Genomic DNA, 18,195 nt, shown 5'->3' with positions numbered 1-18,195 from the left:
AGTCAGAACACTAAATTAGCTGTATACAAGACAGTGTTCAAACCAGTTTTAACTTATGGATCTGAGAGCTGGGTCAGAAGTAAAACACTTGACCAAAGACTTGACACCGCAGATATGAGAGTTCTGAGAAAGATTATAGGCGTGAACAGATGGCATCGATGGCAATATCATATTAAAAACATGGATATTAGGAAAGAACTTGACATTGTCAGCACAGGAATGCGTTAGCAGAGCTAATCTCAGGTAGTATGGTCACCTAAACAGAATGGGCGAGGAAAGATTAGCAAAACAAATGTTTTCTGCTGGGTTGGCAGCAAAACAACCCAGAGGAAGACCAAGATATAGGTGGATTGATACGGTACAAAGTGCCTTAGACGATAGAAATATAAGATCTGATAATGTTGGAGTCTTGACAAGTAACAGACTGATTTGGAGGAAAATTGTAGATAGGAAGTTAGTAATGATATAATTTTTTCATGTAGTACTATCATATCCTGTACACTCCTTGTGGGTACATGGCAGGAATTTGATAATGATGATGAAGTACATTAAAAATGAGAATACCAAAACAAATTTTAAAACTAATTAAGATAGAATACACGTGTGTGTGCACACACACAAGTTATATAATAAGTACTATAATAATATCTAACTGAAGTTAGTGATGGATAAAATAATATAGAAAGTAAACAAAATGGGGAAAAATGTGGAATATAAATTAAAAATGAAAATCTAAAAATTGGATATGCTGATCATATAATGTTATTATCAGAAAATGAAGATTGCATAGAATATTACTAAATACAATCAATAACGGAGTAGAAAAGAAAAATATGAAATATCAGCAGAAAAATGACAGCTACCAAGGAACCCATAAGATGTAAATTAGAAATCAAAGGAAAATAATCAAATAAGATAGTAAGATAAAGTACAAGAACAACCAACAAAAGCTAGTAGAATATCTGGATGTCTCAACGGCCTCATCTGGAAGAATAAGAACATAAGCAAAGAAACAAAAATAAGAATTGACAAGAAGTAATTAGACAAGTACTAACATATGCAATAGTAACACATGCAGCAATGAAATCAATCAATGAAACCATTTGAAACTACTGAGATCAAACTTGAACATGTAACAATATTAAACAAAATTAGGAACTCAGAAATCAGAGAGAATTGTAAAATTCAGCCAATAAATAATTGGATCCAAAAACTAAAAGAAGAATGGGAAAATTATATAAAAAGAATGCAGGATAACAGATGACCAAAGAAAGTAAAGAACTGAAAGGGAAAGAGAAGTAGAGGAAGACCAAGGAGAAGATGGTATTCAAATCAAAGGCACTACAAGCAACTAAGCTTAATAGTGAAGAAGGAAAAAAAATTAACGGAAACTAAAAAAAACTCATAGCCCACCTATGATACATATGTACTGTGAATTTAGAATAAATTTTATGGGTGGAAGTCACATAAAAAATTGGTGTTGTTTTTTTTCTTTTTTTTTTATTAAGGCAATATTTGTTATTTTTTATATTATTACAAACAAGTGATTACAGAATTATAGAATCTAAATTAAGGTATCTTAATTTAGATTCTATAATTTTACTGAAAAATATTGCAGAAATTATTTTTGCGACTTACTGAAATTAAATCATATTAATTATATGATTTTAACTTTTTTTTTTCCTGGCAAAATTTCCATATACGGCTTGTCATCATGCTAAAATTATTCTATGTTTTACAAATACAAGAGGGGGGGGGCACTGAAAAAGTCTGATAAACACCTAAAACAAAAATGATATTAAAGCAATTGATATAACCACGAGAAAGAACATATCTTACAATCTTTTATAACCCACACATGGTTCTACCTCAATTCCATCATGGTGATTATTGCAACTTTTCAGCACACCCTTGTAGATAGCATGTTATATTTCCCTATATAAATAAAAATTGTTTAGGCCTTAAGGTTTTTTTTTTTTTTTTTTTTTTTTTTTTTTTTAAATGGAGGTTTATTAATGCTGCTGGGTTCTATTTCTGAAATACTTTTTTAGAAATCTGTAATAATCCTCTCTACCCTAGCAACAAGCTAAACATAGAAATCTAATGTTGAATAATGATATTCATCTACAAACTAAAAACACTCATAGACCTCCACACCCATAGTGGGATATTTGAGCGCAGCCTTTTTGATGAAGAATAGATCAAACCAAAATATCCAAAATACTACATTGTAACAAAACAAATACTTCTGAAATATGCAACCATATTAAATACAGATACACAAAAGCCCCCAATAGAGGGAAACAGTAATGATACGAGACTCTACACTGCTTGGAAAGAAATCAATGGACACTCCCATGGGGAAAGATGCATCGTGCCATGTAATGAATGACATGTCACATGTTTGTAGCCAGTATAAATTGGAGGAATATGATGCTCCCAAGTCACTGCAACTGTGTCTGGATGAAATGGCTGCGAGAAGGGAACTGACGGAGTTTGAAAGAAGAGTTGTGATAGGATGCCAAGCTACAACTACAGCTGTTTGGCAAATTGTTGACAAATTGGGCTATCCCAGGTCAATAATCAGTGATATCATACCGAAATGGAAGCACAAGGAGTCAACTGTACGTGCTATCCAGGGTGGATGACCCACTACATTTGCCGAATGTGACCATAGGGCACTACAAGGATAATACAGTAAACCCTCAATTTAATGGACAAAATTTCCGGTCCGTATGTCACGTGAAAATTAACACCGGTTAATTTTAATATGCTTTTAATTATAAGATTTGCTTATAATTAAATTAACAGGTTATTTTTTATTATTAATTTCCTGTTATTTTTAACAAATTTTGGTGAATAGGCCATCATATGTTGGAAAAACACTAATAATTTAGCCGACATAAATGAGTCACCACTCATAAAACATGTTCAGCAAATGATTAGGATGTGATCACACCAATCACGCTGTAATTGATTCTTTTGTCGCGTGACTTTCTGCAGCAGTTTTATTACACACATTTTCGTAATTTCAGGGAGTTAATTATAAAAAACAGCAGAATTCAAAAGTTCAAAAAACTTGATAGTTTATTTCAAAGCAGGATTACCTAAACCAAGCACCTCAACATCGAACATCGTCCATAATTTACGAACAATTACTTATGAACATTAACGAACATAGACCGCTAAATCAAGGGTTTATTGTATGTAAAACCACCATTCATCAACAGACACGTGGGGCTGCCTACAGAATCCACAATAGGTCTATGGAAAGTTACTTTTATGTAATTTTGGTGAACCATACATTCTAGGAAGTCTTGCATGGTATGTTAGACCTATTGATCACCTAGACCAGTGATTCTTAACCTTTTCGAAGTAACAGAACACTTTTGATTATAAGAAAAATTTGGGGAACACCAAAAGCATTAGGGGCATAAAACTAACAATAAAAATATGTATGGACTTGCCTTTTATAAAAATGGAACTTATTTTAATGAAATACTTGAGCTTGTCGGCTTTTGCAGATTTCAGCAATATCAGGTCTAATATATGATATAGCTACCCTCATCTCTTTGTCTATATTTATGTCTTTCATGCTTTTTAGTTTTTATATTGGTTAATATTGAGAAACCGAGCTCACACAAATATGAAAACTGCAACAAAATTTTCAGTGCCCTTGTGTAGAGAGCCAGGTATTCGGCTTGGACAAAAATCCAAAATTCCTCAGGAGTTATTTCAGAGAATTTCATTTTTAGAGTACGATCTGTTAACAAGGTAACTAACTATTCTTCTTCTTGTAACAAAAATCCACAACTCAATTTATTAACTGTGCCAAATGGATTTTGTATATCCAGCCATAATTATGTGTATTTAAGGAAGGAAAGTAACTTGAAATCTTTTCTTCCAATATTGTTAAATGTTTTGTTATAACGGAAATAATTCCCTCAACATTTTTATTATGGATTGAAGGAAACATATCTACTGTATTTTTTTCTGATATGCAGTTTTCCCAAAGAGATACTTTTTTCTGAAAAGCTGACAATTTGTCAGTGGATATCAAAATATTTTCATTTTTCCCTTGGATACTTGTATTAACGCTATTTAAGTAATTAAAAATATCAGCTAAATATGCCATTTTAGCACACCAAATATCATTTTGAAGACATTTTACAAAAGCATCTGTACCTTCATTTTGAAAAAAAAAGGCCAATAATTCATTCTTAAGTTCTAAAATTCGGAATAGTACTTTACACCTGGATAACCATCTTATTTCAGTGTGCAAAAGCAAAGATTCGTACTTGGCTTCCATAGATATGCAAAGTTTTTTAAAAGGCGTGCTTTTAAAGATCTTGACTTGATGTAATTTACCATATTTACAACTTGGTCTAGTACAGGTTTTAATATTGCCAGTATGTTTTTCAAACTAGAGATTCTCTGTGCAAAAAACAGTGCGTAGATATAATATTCGGGTTTATTTTCTTTGCAAGGGTAACAAATCCTGTAATACAGCCTACCATAGATGGAGCAAATTCCTACACACAGCTCCCATGAAATTTCAAAATTTTTGAAATATGACGTAATAGAGTAAAAAATATCTGCTCCTGTTGTATGTTCGGTTAGTTCTCTCCATTAATGAACCGAACGAATCCTAGTACATGAGCTTTACTGCTAATGTCAATGGACTCATCAATTTGTAAAGCAAAATGTTCTTTGACAGATCTTTCATTTTATATTTTATCATATTGTATGAGGAATTTTCATAATTTCCCTTTTGCTTTGTCGCCAAACATAATGTTTACTATTTCACAACATGCTGGTAAAATAAGAGACCCTGTTATAGCATGTGGTTTTAATTTTACAGCAATTAATTCAGCTACCTTATATGATGCTAGTTGTGCCTTATTGGAAATTGTAACAGTCTTTTCAAAATATTTTAGTTGTTTAACTTGCATGTCCAATAATCTCTTGAAATAATCTTTAGTTTTTGAAGCAAGATTGGCGTGCTTTGTAGTAAAGTGACGTTTCAACTTAGGAGGAACCATTGGCTCTTCAATAGTTTTTCCCTGCATACAAGACACTGGGGACATTCTTCCTCACTGGTCCACGTAAAACCGCAACTTAAATATTCATCCAAATACTGTCTATTAATTCTTCTTATTTTACTACGTATAATGCTGTCTTCTGTATGAGATGTATTTTCAGCAACGGCATTACTATTACTTCCAATTGTACTTGCCCCATCATGAATATTTGCCTCAGAATCACGCTTTTGTTTAATAATAAATTTATCCATTGTGTGCTACTACAATGTTAGACAACCCACAAACTAAATACACATAAAAATGGACTGTGCTATTACAATGTTACCAAACACACATCACTAAATGACTGTAAAAAGAGAAGCCCCTCCTGCAAACACATGACCTATAAACGATATTCTATTGGTTTAGAAGTCAAAGCATATAGCAGTCTTCAGTTGTTAGGATCACAGTAGCCAATTACACTCAGAACTGTGTCATGTGACATCTTTCAGCGGCAGAACACTTGTAACAGTTTGCGGAACACAAGTGTTCTGGGGAACACCGGTTAAGAACCACTGACCTAGACCCAGTGGTGAGCTATGAAAAGTTTAACAAAGGGCTTGCATCGTCGAGAAAAAAAAAAAAAGCCTAACTTAGCCCTTATAATACTTATATTGCGACTTTGTAGAGCTTCTGACAGATATGATAATTCCTGTAGGATATCAATCATTAATGCTAGATCTTTTAAAAATTCCAAATTGAGAAGTCGGTTTAAAAAGCCGTTATATTAACCGTTGGATGCAAAATGCTTCCATAAAGCTGGGTAATTTCTCCACACAGCAAGAGCCATTCATCAAACTGCAAGCTGCCTATCGTGGTCCAAACACACGGCCGATCTTTAAAATTTCAATACCAAGGTCTTTTGCAATCGTATTTAATTCTCGTTGATTTTTTGGTGATTAATGATAAAAAGTATATAATTTATCCATAAATATTTCAAAATGATTTATTTCTTTAAGGTTTTTTTATCGAATCATCTAATGCTAAGTGTAAACGATGAGCATAATGCCAAATCAATGCTAGGAAATTTTTGAAGAAGTTTGATTGCAACACTTGATTTGTTTCCTAACATTACACTAGCTCCATCAGATCAAAATGCAATGAAATGATTTTTTATATAGTTATCAGAAAATTCATATGAATTTAAAGTAGCAATTATAGTAGCATGTATACTATGCACAGTGGTATTTTCTAGTTCTACAAGATTATTAAACAAGAAGAACAAGGGGTGCAAATTTGAGAAAAATTTAACAAAGGGCTCGCATGAGCCCCTTATAGCTCACCACTGTCTAGACCTATTGTGGATTCTATATGCAGTCCCAGGTATAAAATATCAAGATTTCTGTCTAACCTTCTCTGTCCCTTCACAGGCCACTTCTTAGCTTCTATGATAAAAAATTCCATCCAATTTCATACAAGGAAAATATATATTAGCAAGCTTCAACATTGTCTCTCTCTTGACTAATATCCCCTCACAAACAGACAATAGAATTGTTAACCCAAACATATCCACCAGACATAGTGGAATTATTCAAATTTGCAATCACATCAGGTTACTTCACATGGAAAGATAATATATATATATAAACAAGAGGAAGGAACAGCAATAGGCTCACCCTTATCACCTAACTTAGCCAACTTTTTTCTTGAACATCTAGAAGATAAAATTTTTGCTCTTGACCCAAAACCAACAATTTGGCTACACTATGTTGATGATGTCTTTGCAGTTTGGAATCACACAGAAACTGAATTCTACTCAATTCTAAAAAATCAACCCTGCATCCTCGTATCAAGTTCACACTAGAAAAGAATCATCAAAAGGTATTTCATTTCTTGATGTACACATCTTGTATAAACAAGATGGATCCATTTCCACTTTTGTCTACTGAAAACTTTTTCAGGTCGTTATATCCATGATACATCAGCTCACCATTCATCTCAAAAACATGGCATCATAAAATCTTTAGTATCCAGAACACACAAGATTTGTTCTTTTGAAGAATCTCTAAAACAAGAATTGGAAATTATCAAAGAAACAGCCTTACTAAATGGATATAATCCAATAACAAACCAAAAAATAATTACCCACTCTCCTACAAATCAACCCAGACAAGAAGCAGCACACAGGACTCCTATATCATATAAAGTCATCTCTGAACATTTGGCAAAAATTACGAAAAAATATCAACTCACTGCTACTTACAAACCCATGAACCAAATTCACAACTTGCTACCATCTCCAAAACACAAATTCTCTAATGATGCTACCATTCCCAAAACACAAACTCTCTAATGATGCTACCTAGCATATATGAAGTACAATGTTTGTGTAACTTTTCTTATTTTGGACAAACAGGAAGATCTATAAATAAATGCATCCCTGAATATCAAGACCACATCTGCCTTATCAAACCTCACAAATCTGGCCTTCGAATCGAAAATGCTAACCACAGGATCCAATAGCAAAATGCCAAGCTACTACACAGATCGATATATAAACATGAAAGTTTATATAAAGAAAGTACTGAAGCCTTACTTCATAGTAAGGTTTCATCCTTACTTAATCGGAACCTTATCTTAACCAAAATGACTGTTTCACTATTCCAAAAGTTTGGAAAATTGTTATTCTCAATTGTATTAAATAATTATCTGCTATATTTTAATTTAATTAATTTTAATTTCAGCCCAATAGTTTTAATCTATTAACACATGCCTGTATATGTAGAGGGATTCCAATTTAAGCATGTGCACTACTGTTTTTTGAACTCAATTCCTATTATTGTTTGGTAGTTGTACTGATGATATCTTATGATACTTAAGATGAAATATTTACAAAATAAAAAAATTAAACAACGAGACTTTTTGTGGTTATAAGACCATAGGTTCTTTAATTAATACACATATTAGTATAATCTCCCCTACTAGTTTTCCTAGCAAATGTCTAGCTTTGTCAAGGCTCAAAAGGTACATACAAAAAAAATATAAGAGAATACAGAAACGTTGCTAACTGTTTGAAAAACTGCTAAATGAAACAAGCAGTGATGACAGCACAATGGTAAAAAACACTGACCAGGCATCCAGTCAGGAATACATATCCATATTTGAAGTAGAAAAAGCCATCAAAGCTTGAAATGTGGAAAGGCTACAGGAGTAGATGATATTCAACCAGAAATGCTGAGGTATGGTGGTATAAAAGTCTTACAGTGGCTGCACTGCAGAATTCAGAAAGCTTGGACAGAGGGACGAATTCCCGATGATTGGAGTAGAACTCTCATAGTACCCATATATAAAAAGGGAAATAAAACTGAATGTGAGAATTACAGAGGTATTTCCCTACTGAGTGTTCCTGGCAAGATCTATGTAAGTATACTTGAGAAATGGTTGAGAAGAATTGTGGAAGAAAAGCTTGGTGAAGAACAAGCTGGATTCAGGCCAAATAGAGGCTGTCAGGATCAGATCTTCACTTTACGACAAATAGTCGAGAAAGCATGGGAATATAACAAAGATCTGTATTTAAGTTTTGTCAATTTGGAAAAGGCACATGACAAGGTGCCAAGAGAGAAGCTATTCAATACACTACAGTTATATGGTGTCAATGGGGCATTATATCAAGCAATACTTAGTTTTTATTTGAGTTGTAAGTCAGCAGTTAGAATTGAAGGAAGTACAGGAAGACGGTTTAATGTTAAATCTGGTGTGAGACAAGGATGTACATTATCCCCTCTGTTATTCATTATCTATATGGATCACATTATGATGGAAAGTGGTATTAAACATGATATCAAAATTGGAGATGATAATGTCAGCTCTTTGCTTTATGCAGATGATGTTATACTTCTAAATAAATCCGCTACAAGTCTGCAAGATTCACTGACTAAATTGAATAACTGTGTAATAGATATGGTATGAAGGTCAGCAATAAAAAGACAAAGACAATGAAAATAGGCAGAATCATTGAAAATGTCAACTGTGTTGTGAATGGAGAGCCTGTGGAACAAGTAAAACATTTCAGCTACTTAGGCATGATTTTTAGTGAAAATGGTAAATTAAATATAGAAATAGACAACAGAATCAGCAAAGCTGGTATGGTGGGAAGTCAATTGAATAAATTCATATGGGATAAGAGATAAATTAGTCGGAACACTAAATTAGCTGTATACAAGACAATGTTCAAACCAATTTTAACTTATGGATCTGAGAGCTGGGTCAGATCCACAAGTTAAAAGGTAAGTAAAACACTTGACCAAAGACTAGAGACTGCAGATATGAGTCCTGAGAAAGATTATAGGCGTGAACAGATGGCCTCAATTGCAATATCATATTAAAAACAAGGATATTAGGAAAGAACTTAACATTGTCAGCATCCAGGAATGCGTTAGCAGAGCTATTCTCAGGTGGTATGGTAACTTCAACAGAATGGGCGAAGAAAGATTAGCAAAACAAGTGTTCTCTGCCAGGTTAGCAAAAAAAGGACCCAGAGGAAGACAAAAATATAGGTGGATTGATACGGTTCAAAGTGCCTTAGACGATAGAAATATAAGATTTGATAATGTTGGAGTCTTGACAAGTAACAGACTGATTTGGAGGAAAATTGTAGATAGGAAGTTAGTAATGATATAATTTTTTTCATGTAGTACTATTATATCCTGTACACCCCTTGAGGGTACATGGCAGGAATTTGATGATGATGCTAACTGTTAGGCAGTAAAGTTTGAACATATGCGTGACAATGCGTGCATGTGTTGAGAAGCTTCAGTTAGTATCAGGATACATGTTGTATGCACATGCGTAGCATGATTTTTCGCGTATTGTAGATCTGTTAAACTAAGTGAGTTGATTAAGTTTTTCCATATATCTTTCGGTATGGCACGTTGATGTTGTGAGATATTAACATTCTTGCTAATCTTGAAGAGACTGAATCAACATAAGGGATGACTACTGTTGAAGCATACTGGTTGACTGTTCCTTGTTGTTGGAGGTTTTCTTTATAAAGTTATTTGTTGATGATGTTTGTAGGAAAACCATTCTGTGATAGTGTTATAGCAATTTGAGAAAGTTCTGTCTGTACCTCTTCTTCTGAAATAAGCTTTTTGGCTCTGTTCCGTAACATGTGAATGATGCTATGTTTTTGTGATCTATGATTGATCAACCTCCCAGATGACAAAGTGATTTTCAACATGTCAAACCTTACCAAACAAGAATCCAACATCCTAAAGAAAGGTTTCAACTTCTCCATAGCTCCCAATTTCATTCCAAAAATGGACTTCATTTGTGGAATTGAAAAAGGCCTCCGTCCTCTCCCAGAGAGGATGGAGGCCTTTTTCTACAGCTAACGATATTAGATTCCAGACCATGGTTATCCTTGCAACAGCAAAATGACCCAAACAGAACACCACTCCGTACGATAGGAAGGCCATTCGTAACTTACGAAACAAAAAAGAGATAATCATTACTAAAGCTGACAAGGGGAACTGCACAGTCATTCTTAACTCAAAAGACTATTTCACTAAGATAAACAATCTCCTGTCGGACAGTTCCACGTATATAATACTAAAGAAAAATCCTATCATGACAAACCACCATGAAACAAACCTGCTGATCAGAAATATAACTGGTTGACTGGCTGAGAAATAAAAAGAAAACTCAAATCCGCACATCCCATAACTCCTCACCTTTATGGTGCATCCAAAGTGCATAAGGAGGGTGTTCCACGGCATCCGATTGTGGATGGCAGATCCTCCCCTATATACCTATTGGATAAACACCTTGCCAACTTACTAAAAGGAAACATTAGGACAAACAGAGTCCTATATTAAGAACTCTGAACAATTTGTAGAGAAATTGAAGTACATTAAGACATCACAAATGGACATAATGGCCAGCCTGGATGTAGTTTCCTTATTTACGAATGTTCCAATGGAGGAGTCATTAACATTATTAAAGATCTCTTCCCTACAGACATTACACAGTTGTTCAATCACTGCCTGAAATCAAATTTCTTCAAAGTAAAGTTTACCAACAATTGGAAGGCCTAGCAAATGGGTAGCCCACCGTCACCACCTTGTGCAGACCTATTCATGGAAAAGTTGGAAAATTAAATTTTTACCAAAATTACACCTAAACCATCGATATGGTGGAGATACATTGATCATATTTTCATCATTTGGAATGAAAACATGGAAAACCCACAGGTGTTTTTAGAGAGAATAAACTCACTGTACAACAAAATTAAATTTACTCTAGAAGTTGAAAAACACAGACAACTCCCCTTCCTAGACATACTGGTGAAAAGGCAGGAAAATAATTTTAAACTTTCCATATACAGAAAACCTATACAGATACTGGACGTTATTTACATTATTCTTCTAACCATCAGAGATTACAAAAACATAGCATCATTCACATGTTACAGAACAGAGCCAAAAAGTTTATTTCAGACGAAGAAGAGGTACAGATAGAACTTTCTTAAATTGCTATAACACTATCGCAAAATGGTTTTCCTACAAACATCATCAACAAATAACTTTATAAAGACAACCTCCAACAACAAGGAACAGTCACCCAGTATGCTTCAACAGTAGTCATCCCTTATTCAGTCTCTTCAAGATTAGCGAGAATGTTAAAATCTCACAACATCAGAGTGGTATTTAAGCCAACCACTACCATCAGACAAGTATTAAGATCTCCTAAAGACAGTGTACCATTTTTCAAATATCCAGGTGTTTATAGAATTCCATGTACGTGCGGCCTTTCATATATTGGGCAAACTTCAAGAAGCTTGGAAATCAGACCGAAGGAGCATGTTGGGGATGTTCAATCACAACAGGACAGTCTCCTCAGGCTTAGCACATCACTTTGCAACTTCCAACCATGTAATTGACTGGGAAAATAGCTCTATGCCATATTTGGATGATGATTACGGTTACAGAGTTTTCAAGGAAGCGGCAGTGATATTAAGAACGGGTAACAACCTAAACAGAAATCAGGGTGCCATACCGAAAGATATATGGAAAAACTTAATCAACTCACTCAGTTTAACGGAACTACAATACGCGAAAAATCATGTTACGCATGTGCATACAACACGTATACATGATACTGACTAAAGCTTCTCAACACATGCACGCATCGTTACGCATATGTTCAAACTTTACTGCCTAACAGTTAGCAACGTTTTTGTATTCTCGCATATTTTTTTGTATGTACTGTTCGAGCCTTGACAAAGCTAGAGAGTCGCTAGTGAAACTAGTAGGCGGGATTATACTAATATATATATTAATTAAAGAACCTATGGTCTCGTTGTTTAAGTATTTCATGACCAAATATGTATAATTTAAATAAAAAAGTTATTTACTGTGGCATACGTGTTATTCTATAGTTATGGATACTCCACAGTATACTCTTCATGTGAAGTATATACTCCACAGTATATACTTTACTCTATATAACATACATATAAAAAAATTACCCGAACCAACATGCAATGGCATCTTAAGTGCTGAATAGAGCTTGGAAAGCTGTGTTATGGAGCAACAAATCACCACTGAGCAGATAGATGGTGTGATGAATGCCTAGTGATCATCTCTAACCAGAGTGTGTAACACCAACAATGAAATTCAGAGGTGGTGGTGTGATGTTATAGTCTTTCTTTTCCTGGTTTTGCCTTGGATCTCTGTGGTGTATGCCAGGAACTTTGAACTCTGAAAGGTATCTGAACATTCTGGACAATGTAATGTTTCCTACTTTGTGGCATCTCTACGTAACTGACCATTGTCTCTTTCAACAAGCCAATGCACAGTGTCATAAAGCTGCTGCTGCTGCTGTAACTGTACGGTTTGTGAACACGAATGTCACCACACTTGGCCAGTCTCCACAGAGTCTTGATCTCAACCCTATTGAATATTTGTGGGATGAACTGGAGCATTGGGTGAGGTCAGGAGATATCTTCCCAGGACCTCATTACATGCTACAGGAAGAATGGTCCAAAATTCCTATTGATTGCTATTGCATGCTTGTGGAAAGAATGTCCTTTAGGATTGCTGCAGTCATTGCAGTGAAAGGAGGTCCTACACTTAAGGTGTGTGCCATGGCTGTTTGTTTCTCACACTATGGTGTCCATTGACTTCTTTCGAAGCAGTGTATTTCCACCTTCGTGCTGCTGGCATACACATCCTGCCCTGCACACTTGAAATCATGGGAAACATCAAATTAGTGTTTAATTTTTTTTTTCTTGGTAGCTATAATGTATTCATTCCACTAAATTACAACATGATTTCCAACTAGAATTTAAGTCACGATGAAACTCCTCGTCCCTTCTTCCTTGGAACACTAGGCCCAAAGATTATAGCCAAGTAACTTAGCTTCCTATAAAACAATTTTGGTCTGGATTACATGATTAATCCCATATCTATAGGATACTATGTCTGGCAGTACATACGTTTTCTTGTTGGGTTGTCTATTATGCAGGAGGAAAACCTCACCATCTGCATATGAGAATGGCTAATCCACTTTTAGAGTTATAAAGCCTTTATGTTATGTTTCCTATATGATGAAACTAAATGAAGTGCAATGCAGAGGTACTAAATAAACTGCCTTACAGAAGTAATATAAGCAGTCTATATGAGCCAGAGGAAAAAACCAAAACTAGAAATAGAATTTTATAAAGATCTTCAAAATGTAACAGACAAAAATAAAAATTGCATTGCATACTATATAAGAATGTAGTATAAGAATTTTACTTATGTCTTGTAATAATAACAATAACTAAACTTGTAATAGAAGATTGGAATCATTCCTTAAAATAAATACATGGTGCATATAGCACTTTGTATATCTTTCCCACTGATCAACGTTCCTAGAAATATTACTACAGTCATCCCTCAACTGACGTCCTTTCAAAGATACGTTCGTGATTCCATAAGGAAATAAATAACATTTTCGGCTATACTTTCAAACAAGACGCAAGCGAGCATAAGGTAAAGCATGCACAACGGCAACAGTGCTTTCAGGGACAACCTCCAGCAGCAGTCGGCACGTGTCTTCAACAGTTCCGCTGTTGATTTTGTGTTTGAGAAATGGATTATTTGTGTATTTATCATTAAATATTTCGCGATGTTTTGTGCAACATGGCCTCTACATGCACAATCAAAAATCTAGTAAAGAATCACAGAAAAAGAGGCGAGCAATTAATCTTGAAACAAAGTTGAAAGTTATAAAGCAACATGAAGCTGGTAAGCCTGCCAATCTCTTTGCACATGACTTCTGATGGTCTCATTCTACAGTAACGACCATTTAAAAAAATAAGGGTAAAATCATAGAGGCAGTGAAAAGATCTGCTTCCATTAAATCGACGATAGTGACGAAGCAATGACAACGTCCTATCAACGATATGGAAAAGCTACTTGCATCATGGATGGAGGACCTGACCAAAAGAGCATACCCCCTTAGCACTGTGACTAACTGCTAAGGCACTAAGTCTCTTCAACATGTTGAAAGAGAAAGCAGAACCCGATTATGACTATGAATTCAATGCTTCTTCTGGTTGGTTCATGAGATTCAAGCAGTGTTTTGTGCTGCATAACGTGAAAATGTATGGGAATCTGCAAGTGCTGAGAAGGTTGCCAAGGAGTTTGTGGACAAATTGGATAAAATTATTCTGGATAAAAATTATTTGCTACAGCAAATATTTAATATGGATGAGACGTCCTTGTTTCGGAAAAAAATGGCAGAGTGGACATTCATCCACAAAAAGCTAAAATCTATACCTAGTTTCAAAGCTCTTAATGCCATATTATGATTCTGTTACAGGTAATGCAGTTGGATATAAACTGAAACCATTTGTTATATGGCACATATATCAGAATCCATGTATCTTCAAAAACATTAGGAAGCATACTCCCAGTTCATTATCGGAGCAATAAGAAGTCGTGGATGACTCAAAAATTGTTTGAGGATGCCTTAATCAACCATTATGTGAGTGAAATAAAAAGCTATTGTGCGAAAGAAAACGTAGAATTTAAAATTTTATTAATTCTAGATAATGCTCCTGGTCATCCATCTTGTACATTGCGGTGATCTTCACCAAGTTAAAGGTCATGTTTCTCCCTCCAAACGCTACTTCATTGATCGAACTGATGGATCAGGGAATTCTTGCAGTGTTTAAGGCTTATTATCTACAGAGAACTTTTTCACATGCCATTTTTGCTTCTGAAAGAAATGACAGATTCTCATGCAATTCTGGAAAACATTCAATATTTATCATACTATTAAAAATATTGCTGTGGCTTGGGACGAAGTGACCTCTCAATGTATGAGTGGCATATGGAAAAAGATATTAAAAAGGTTTGGGCATACTTTTGGAAGTTCCTCTGAAGTTGACCATACAATGAAGGGTTTGCAGAAATGTTCTTTGCAGTTAGCGATGTTCTCAAAATGGCTGAAGACATGGACCCCAATGCTGAATGCTACTTAATAGAAACAAAGTACATGATGCGTTTGCTTGCTATGAACAAATTTATGATGAAAAGAAGAAGAGGAATAAGCAAAGTACATTGAACGTTTTCATCAAAAAAAAAAACAAAGATTACACCAGAAGAGCCACAGCCTGATTGGTCACACAGGGAAGGTAATGAAGATATGATTGTGGAGGAAGATTTGGGTGATTATTCTCCTGTTTTATAGTGGCACTAACACAGTACAGTTTTATAATAAGGTTTAAAATTTAAAATGACAGTGTACTTATTACAGTTAAGTCCCTAACCCCTATAACTCTGTTGATTTAATGTATTGACTTACGTCCTGCTGGATGGAACGAAACCCGGACATAAGTCGAGGGATGACTGTATTTTCTAGATTGAGTCCCTTATTCACATTTTAGTTTTAAATTCTACAACTTGTTCAATGATATAAGTACTACCAAACAGAATTATTCTCTTCTGAGTGACAACAATAAACTTAGATACCTACACTTAGAAATATTTGTTGTAATAGCTGTCTGGTTTAAACATTGTTTGTATAGTTCAATAGGCTCCAATAATAAACTGGATGAAGCTCATTGTTCTGGATTCGCATGACAATTTAAATAAATGGGAAAGATTAATCTTAAAATTTAATATCTGAATAATAAGGTTTTGTTGTAATATAAAATGCTATAAAATACCACAAATCATATATCTGAATTAAGTACAGCTATTTATTTACCTTTGCCCATAACTCTGAAGCAAATGTCTTCATCTTGCCATCTACAGATACAGTTCCAGTGTCTTGCAATTTTTCAATATAATCATTTGCATTATCACACTTTGTTGCAAGATTAATTAAATATTTAGAAATGAGAGTATCACTCATTCCCATAAGATCATACAGCTGTTCATTCACCCAGTGTTCCAAACTTCCAGCCATGACTGATCTACATTAAAAGAGAGAGAGAGAGAGAGATTAGGAATTCTGTAAATAGTTCAAGATTTTCATCTCTTTAATTTCAAATACAGTAAATTTTATTATTTTAGATAATGTAGATTGAAGGAGCAAGGGAAAAAAAATAAGGGCAACCATTTTTGAAGGAAATTATCATGAAGATAAATCATAAAAATTTAACAGAACATTGATATAGTTAACTGTCAGTTATCTGGCAACATCATTAGGATGAATAATGAGGAAACAAATTCAAAAATTTAACCAAAGCAGAACTCAAAAATATTTTTTAACAAAAAACAATTTAGAGCTACAAACAAATTCCTACTCAAGACATCAATATATATTATATATAGTTCAATGATTCAATATTGAATTACAGACCTGATGTATTGCTAGAACAAATGGATGACTTCCAAATGTGTGCAGGATGAGAACTGGTTCCTCTTTAGATTAGTGTGAAAGTACACAACCTTGGTAGACTCCTAAAAAAGATGAGACAGGAGATTATTTTGAAGCTGATGTCTAATCTATTTCATAATGTTCTATGAAGACATGAGCTACTAGGCCTTACTTCTTTCTTTCTTTGTGGATGACACTGTAATCGCATTCATCCTCTTCTAGTCTGACTTATGTAAGTAAGCCTTGTTACATTATATTTTATCCATACCTAAATAATTCTAGAAAAGAGGCTGCCCTTTGAAGACTGTAAAAGACTTAGAAGTGTCTGAACTAATTTAAAGAAAAAAGTGATACCTACATCTTGTAGCATAGAAGCTATACATCATGAAATCCCATTGAAGTATGGTAAAGAAATAAAGTCCTATTATCTGAGATGGCACACAGGGGTTTCCTCTGTGTACAATATATAAAGAATTATTTTTGAGTAATTATTAAAAACAAAGTGGTAGTAGATAAGGGTCATTTTTTTTTTATTTTTATCAAAATCTAAGATATGAGTAGCTCTAATTTTTAGTGTGATAATAATGTTAACCTTCTTTGGTAAGGCGGAACAAGATGACAAGAAAATCTCAACCAGTACAAGTTCAATCAACACTACCACCCACTTTATTATTAATATTATTACGTGACACCTCCAGGGAGTCCTTGGACTCCCTGGAGGTGTCACGGGAGGGCAGTCTACTTTGCTAAATACATCTCACCCTCTCCACTACTACTTAATTCTCCTACTACTCCAACGGTATTTTTTTGCCTGTAAATTGCGTATGTTCTGAAGGCCGATTTGTCTGTATGTGGGATGAAAAACCCAAGTTTCTGGTTGAAAAAACCCTGTTACCTTGGTATGAGATTGGATAATTCACCTTCAATTGAAAAAGTTCAAATAAGGATTCCCCTCATCATGACCAGAATCGAACCCAGGTCTTTTCCAATCGAAGGGTACAATGTTCTGCTGTTCTTATAATCATGTTCTTCCACTTCTTTGATGATTAACATGTTCAGAAAAGGGAGTTTGTTGTTCACCTCTATTTAAACAGTGAAATTTTTGACAGAAACCATTAAGAGAAAGTCATTCAGATCATCCACACTGAATTATTCAAAATAGCAATATACTGTCCATGGTCATTTGGAGAATGTAAAAGGCTTGGAAGTGTCTGAACTATTGTCCAAGATGCCCTATTCTGGATGGTATCTAATGGAAACATCTTCTATATAAGAAACGGCTTCCTACACTTGTATATTT

General features: G+C 34.5%; 1 protein-coding gene across 4 annotated transcripts in view; it reads right to left on the bottom strand.

Moving 5' to 3' along the window:
- The window catches only part of l(2)37Cb (DEAH-box helicase 16 lethal (2) 37Cb), a 311,532-nt gene that overhangs the window by 274,085 nt on the left and 19,252 nt on the right, over window positions 1-18,195 (bottom strand). For 3 of the 4 annotated variants that reach the window (XR_016550053.1, XM_090410204.1, XM_090410205.1), the window contains exons 2-3: window positions 16,878-16,978; window positions 16,281-16,488 (exon numbers count right to left, since the gene is read on the bottom strand). Coding sequence is in view for 3 of the 4 variants with exons in the window: in XM_090410204.1 (XP_090266330.1) it covers window positions 16,281-16,481 (201 nt within the window). In the remaining variant the exon portion in view is untranslated. The remainder of the gene's footprint in view (window positions 1-16,280; window positions 16,489-16,877; window positions 16,979-18,195) is intronic. The other variant, XM_090410206.1, reaches the window with a different exon arrangement.

The sequence above is a fragment of the Typopeltis vanoorti genome, chromosome 20 (genome assembly GCF_054136105.1).
Source record: "Typopeltis vanoorti isolate ZY-2024b chromosome 20, IOZ_Tvanoo_1.0, whole genome shotgun sequence".
Taxonomy (NCBI): domain Eukaryota; kingdom Metazoa; phylum Arthropoda; class Arachnida; order Uropygi; family Thelyphonidae; genus Typopeltis; species Typopeltis vanoorti.
Note: the sequence above shows the minus strand (reverse complement) of the source record. Positions and strands in the feature narration are given on the sequence as shown.